Source organism: Pseudomyrmex gracilis, unplaced genomic scaffold, assembly GCF_002006095.1.
Source record: "Pseudomyrmex gracilis isolate BER0280 unplaced genomic scaffold, ASM200609v1 scaffold_1565, whole genome shotgun sequence".
NCBI lineage: Eukaryota > Metazoa > Arthropoda > Insecta > Hymenoptera > Formicidae > Pseudomyrmex > Pseudomyrmex gracilis.
The window spans coordinates 7,324-14,188 of record NW_018022149.1 but is presented as its reverse complement, the minus strand read 5'-3'; the positions used below and the strand labels follow the sequence as shown (position 1 = coordinate 14,188).

Genomic DNA, 6,865 nt, shown 5'->3' with positions numbered 1-6,865 from the left:
CTGCGGTGTCAGTAAGCATGTAATATATATATATATATATAAAGTGTCTGACAATGCACGAACTGAGCCGACGTGAGTAGATAGACCGGATAAATATGAACAGAAAAGTTATTTATTATTTACCAGTTTGCAAATTTTTCAATAATTATTGAGATATGAAGTAATGAACGTGAGCCAATAAGCGCGCGGAGAGCAATAATCGGACTCTATAAAAGCTATCACACATAAAATTACTTAAGACCGTAAGACGTAGCCCTAATAAAGAAAATTGACCAATTAGAATGTATACTATGTCGCTCCATCACTTTTGGACGTAAATTTCTGATTGGTTAATTTTCGTACGGCTACGTCTTACGGTCTTAAGTAATTTTATGTGTGATGTCCTTAAGCGTGCATGTTTATCATGGATATAGGAATATAGGGACGGAGTATAAACTCAGTTGATGTGCGAGGGAAGTGAAGCCGAAATGCGGAGGGGGTCCGCCATGTTACCGTGCCTGAATTTGATTGGTTATAATTATGCACATGATCAGTACTGAGATAAGAGCTATACTTAAATTGTACCTTTAATATTAAGTATCGGAAAAAGATTAAAAAGGCATAATTTTTTTATTTGTACTATATTTTAGTACAAAAATATGTTTTGTAACGAAGCCGCCGTGTTATGCGCGGCTTGCCCAGCCTTCCGCCTGCCGGACAGCTCGGTCAGACCAGGATTCGGGTGAGGGGAAGGAAGAGATTGCGACACGTTCGGTTTGCTGCTGTAACTCAATGATAATATATTTTGAAACTATGCTATGTACAATGTCTTACTGACGTGGGCTCGGAGCCCTTACGGTCCGGCGGTTTCGCGGCCTGTGATTGGCGCGCGCTTACTGTCGCTAGTCGGTAGCGGCTGGCGCGGAAACGAGACGGGAACTTACTTACTAAGAAGGCATATATAATGCCGAGATAACGCGGAGCTCGATGCCCTGGCGGGTGAACGGTTCGCGGCCTGTGATTGGTGCGCGCGTACGGTCGCGGGTCGGTCTCTGCCAACGCGGTTACGGAACGGAGTCTTACTTACTAAGGGAAAACGTATTTACAATGTCAAGACGACGCGGGGCTCGAAGCCCTTACAAGTTAACGGTTTGCGGTCTGGAATTGGTGCGGACGTACTGTCGCTTATCGGTCTCGGCCGATGCGGGAACGGGACGGAAACCTACTTGCTAAGACAGGAGGGACGCGAGTATATACAGCGAGGGGTATTCGGTTACGGGGACGCGGTTACGCGGGTCGGCGTCGGAGACGCGGTGCGCGAGCGCGTCGGGTCGTGGCACGACGGGGTGCACGCGGTCGGTGGGTCAGGGCGGCTACGAAGTAGCGAGAGATGTCCGGGTACTCCGTGAGAACGGCGGTTTCGGTGCGCCGTGAGAACGGCGGTTACGGCGAGCCGTGAAAACGGCTTTCGCCGGGCCGTGAGAACGGCCGAAGGGACGGTCGGTGTACCTGGGCCAATGCCCCGGGTACGGTCGGTGCGGGAACCTTCCGAGTCAGCACCTCGGAGAGGCCAGGATGGGCTGCCTGAGTCAACACCTCGGGAGGCAACGGTCAGGATTCCCCCCGAGTCAACACCTCGGGAAGGAAGGATCGGGTTTCCCGAGTCAAACACCTCGGGGGAGACGTCGCTGGCTCGAGTCCGCTCCTCGAGCGGGTAATATCGGAGTACGGTTGTCTTCCCGAGTCAGCACCTCGGGAAGAAGGAGTTTTGATTCCGAGTCAGCACCTCGGAGATCGGAAAGCGGAATACTTCGAGTCAGCGCCTCGAAGGTGGGTTGTCGGTTCCGAGTCAGCACCTCGGAGACCTAGAAATGCTTCCGAGTCAACACCTCGGAGAGCGGGATGAGAAAGGAATGGTGCCCGGAGCCGGTTTNGCTCGCCTTATATACCCGGCGACGGNCCNNGNTCGNTCCGGGGCGCGNNGTGCGGTGCGCGCAGGCCCGCGCGTGGGGCTCTGCGCCGGCGCGGTACGGTTTGCGGTCGCGGCGCTCGCGGTCCTTAGATTTAGGGCGCGTTCCTATGAGACGGGTTAAAGTGCTCATGTTGTAGCACTTTCGGTGCGATCTAACGGTTACTTGGGGACGGGTAATAATGTTACGCTCGGGATACTTCTAAGTATATATATTTTCTACACAAAATATGTACAGTGACGGGCTGCCCCGTCACAGTTTTTATGAACAGTACCTAGTATAGCATAATATAGTTGTACAAACAAATATTCTCTTATTGAAGTATTATTCTTATATATAATATTATTCTTATATAATTTATAACAATTTTTTATTGACCTTTAAAAAGTATAAGTTTATTAAAAAAGTGACGTTGACTGTTTGATTTATCTACACTATGTAACGCTATATAATGCAACCTAATTTTTATATATTTTGTGGCAATTGCTCGAATTAGATGGACAATATGGTTTTCCATTATTGATCGTGTGCATGACTGGTGAAATTCGTATATAAATCAACATTAATACATAGTTTCAATACTTTATTGGATAAGTAAAGCTCGTTAAATTTTTGTTTTGTAAATAATTTACTTGAATAAATTGCACACCGAATTTTTGTTTCACTTTTACAGCAAATAGTAATGACGCCAACTGATGTGTGGGCAATGCATTTGGCTTAAGTCGAGTTGTTGAAGATGTTCTATCAAAGCATTTTTCCTCAAAGTGGACAGAGCAAATGCGAGCTGTAGTTGGTACAGATAATGCATATATTTCGAAAATAGTTAGCCACAACGCTCGAGTTTCAGAATGTTTGGGAAAACTATATAAAAAAAATGTTTTAACAATTTATATTCTTACATTAAGATATATATTACTTTTAATATGATAAAGCTGTGATGCAATTATTGCGTTAATCCAAAAACCTTGGATTGTAAACGGTGCGATAAGAGATCTGAGTGGGTGTGGCTGTTTATACAAAGCACACTCGGAAAAAAAGTAAGATCTTGCATAGTGGTTAAAGGACTAAATGCTATCTTTCTGCCACAGCTTAGCAGCGAGGACCTCACAGTCATCAAGAAGTAAAAGCCTTGGTAACCTATGCGGAGGCCGGAAGGCTTGAACTCCTGCTGGGTTGTGATGCGAACTTCCATCATGTAGGATGGGGAAGTGCAAACATCAACCCGCGGGGAGAGAGTCTGCATGGCTTCCTAGTGGGCACAGGGCTAACCATTCTTAACAGAGGAAACGAGCCGACATTCCTGGACTCCAGAAGACAGGAAATCATTGATATCACGGTTTGTACGGAGAAGGTGGCGGGTCTGCTGAACGACTGGAAGGTCTCGGATGAGCCCTCTGGCTCTGATCACAGATACGCCTAACTCTTCAGCAACTACCGCAAATCAGCTGGGTTTGTAACCCACAAAAAATCAACTGGGAGGGCTTTAGGGTTGATTTTAAGGCGCAGCTCGTTGAGGCCCCAATCAGTTTTTGGATCAAACATAATTTGAAAAATGCGGCGGACTTTTTAAAGAACGCCATTGCAAATGCCTATGAGTTAAACTGCCCACCAAAACCAAGGAGCCCGGTGAATAAGATCCACTGGTGGAACAAAGAGCTTGAAAAGCTCAGATTGAAAACAAGAAGAAAATTCAGTAAAACAAAAAAAACCAGACTTGCAGTACACTGGGAGGCTTTCAGAAGCTCCCAACGAGAGTACAGCAAGGAAATCAAGAAAACAAAACACAAAAGCTGGAAACACTTCTGTGAAAGCATTGAGAGTGCCCCAGAGGCATCCAGGCTTCACAGAATTCTCAGCTTAGATCACCGTCCCCAACTGGGCTGTCTTAAGCTTCCATCGGGGAATGTTAGTGAGGAGGCGTCGGACACATTAAAACATTTAATGGAAGTTCACTTCCCAGGTTTTGACAATAACATACAACCTCGCCGGCCAAAGCCTAGGGTATATAAACCCAGGGAATGGCGTTTGGCAACTGAGGTTGTCCATCCAAACGAAGTTGAATGGGCTATTAAGACCTTCAACCCATATAAAGCACCTGGACTAGACGGTATCTATCCCGTCCTTCTTTAGGAAGGACTGGGGGTACTAATCGGTCCACTTACTAAAATCTTTAGGGCAAGTATAGCCCTAAGACATGTTCCTCAGGCCTGAAGTGGTACAAGAGTGGTCTTTATCCCCAAGCCTGGCAAAAATGGATATATTTCAACCACGGATTTCAGACCGATCAGCCTTATCTCCTTCGTACTTAAGACTTTGGAGAGGCTGATCGACGGATTCTTGAAGAACGGACCTTTGCTTACATATCCACTGGCCTCTTCTCAATATGCTTACAGGGAGGACAGATCTACGGATACTGCCTTGCACCACCTTGTGAGCGGAGTCGAGAAGCACTTGGAGGCAAAAAGATATGCCCTGGGCGTCTTCCTGGACATTGAGAGAGCTTTTGATAGCACCTGATATGATGTAATCGGGGAGGCAATGACCAGACACGATATTCCAGCCGCACTAGCAGATGGATACAAAGCATGCTAACAGGAAGAACCCTGATTGCTAATCACGGGATCCACGCAAACGTGCATGGTTTTTTCGCCAAAGGATGCCAGCGGGGGGAACTTTTATTCCCCCTGCTGTGTTGCTTGGTCGTGGACAAACTTTTATATAAATTACAGAAGACAGGTTTCCTCGCCTTTGGCTACGCTAATAATGGTGGCCATTATAGTGCGGGGCAACTTTCTTTCAATACTTAAGGAGACTATGGGAAAATCCCGTAAGATCACGCAAGACTGGTGTCAATCAAAAGGACTTAGAGCTAATCCATCAAAGACCAAGGCCATGATTTTCACCAGGAAATACAAACCTCAAGCTATTGAGCCGCTTAGACTCTAGCGGGAAGATATAAAATACGTCCAGTCAGTAAAATATTTAGGAGTTCACTTAAACACCAACCTGAATTGGAAAACACATCTCGATATAAAGGGATCCAAATTCTACGCCTCATACTGGGCGTGTAGAAGAGCAATGGGAAAATCCTGGGGTATTAAAGTAAATACTGCCCTGTGGATATACAAAGCGGTACTTGTACCGAGGTTAACATATGCTGCTGTTATTTGGTGGCCCAGAGTGGAAAAAATGGAGTCAAAGAACCTACTAAAAAGCCTACAAGGCAATTACTTGAGGGCTGCGGTAAGGAGCCCTCCTATAAGAACGACGCCAACAGAAGCGCTAAAGTGGCGCTCTGCATTCCACTTTTAAGAGTGACTATCATCAGCGCTGCCAAACTCACAGCATATAGACTAAGGTGTCAGGGGGAGTGGAGAGATTTTGAAGTAGGTCATACCAAGCTCGAATTTCTTCATAAACCTCCCTTTACCTTAAAGCAAGACAGAATATCCAGAATACGCCAAGTGGACAAGGCGTTCTCCATAAACTTGACCACCAGGACAGACTGGAAAAACAGAAATCTTCAGATCCAGCCGGGAACTCATGCATGGTTCACTGATGGATCTGGAGCAAACGGCTGCTATGGAGCAGGCATCTACTGTCCAGGATCAAATCACAGAGAGTTTTTCTCTCTGGGTAAANTGGCCACGGTCTTTCAAGCGGAAGTCCTAGCCATTCTGGAATGTGCAAGATTCCTACTCTCAAGAGAGATGAAAACTAAGAGGATCAATATCTATACGGATAGCAAAGCAGCCATAGGAGCTCTTGCCAAGACCACTGAATCTTCAGTGGTTTGAGACTGTATGCAAGCTGTAAACAGATTGGGCTAGCGAAACAACATCACGCTTGTCTGGGTACCTGGCCAAGGTATCCAAGGCAATGAAGTGGCTAATAGTCTGGCAAAACTGGGTACCTTAGAGGAACCAGTCTGCCAAATAGTTGGAGTTTCCTTTGCAACAGCGAAAAATCATATCAAGGACTGGCTGAAAAGGGAGCACAGGATCTCTTGGGAGATACTGAAGAGCTGCCGCCAAGCTAAGGCTCTGATGACTCAGCCAGTGCCAAGTAGGACAAAGGAACTACTGACAATGAATAAGTACAGACAAAGACTGTGTATCGGTCTTCTCACAGGGCATTGGGTCTTCAAGGCACATCTATTCAACTTAGGCCTAGTTGAGGAGAGTAGTTGTAGATTTTGCGGCGAAGAAAGGGAGGACAGCATGCACATATTGTGTTGCTGCCCGTCTCTAGCACTCAAAAGATTCAGATTCTTGGGCTCCATGTTTGTGAAGCCCGAGAACCTAAAAATACTTAAAATCGGCCATCTTTGTAGCCTGGCAGCAAATGCCGGGTTTTAGCAACTTGGTCGATAAACAACTAGCGGGAGTCGCAGAGGATCTTATAGATCTAGGTGACAATAGGGTCTCACAAGCCCCCCGCTCTACGTTATCTATCTATCTATCTAATATGATAAAAATTTCATTACCTGTGAAATGTTATTTTTTTCTTATTATTTCTATCATTACTTCTTTTTCAGTGTTGGTAATCGGATCTGTTTGTGCACGACCGCACATAACACTGCACCATTTTGTATACTTAAAACATTTTGTTAATATAAAAAACTGTATTTTTCCTTATAACTCTGCGTCTTTAACCTCCTTGCTGTGCCAACGCGTTTGCGTCACTAACAGCCAATCAAAACTAGGCACGGTTTACCTCGTCGCCCTCCCCTCAATGGCTTCACTCCCGCGACGATATGCTCTGTCTCTATATTCTTATATCCATGATGATTACACAGCCACACAAAAAAAAAAAATTTCTTTGGCCTGGGGATCAGACCATGTTTATTATATGTTTTTGGGGTCGCTGAATCCGAATCCGAGGTCCATTAAACCCCATCGGGTCGGAGTTCCGCC

At 45.7% G+C, this 6,865-nt stretch overlaps 1 protein-coding gene across 1 annotated transcript in view; it reads left to right on the top strand.

Moving 5' to 3' along the window:
* Positions 1-5,027: 5,027 nt before the first annotated feature.
* LOC109862270 overlaps positions 5,028-6,865 on the top strand; it is a gene marked incomplete at its 3' end in the record, with an annotated part of 8,573 nt that continues 6,735 nt past the window's right edge. Inside the window, exons 1-3 of the mRNA XM_020442266.1 lie at positions 5,028-5,081; positions 5,129-5,737; positions 5,780-6,278. Coding sequence (XP_020297855.1) covers positions 5,028-5,081; positions 5,129-5,737; positions 5,780-6,278 — 1,162 coding nt within the window. The remainder of the gene's footprint in view (positions 5,082-5,128; positions 5,738-5,779; positions 6,279-6,865) is intronic.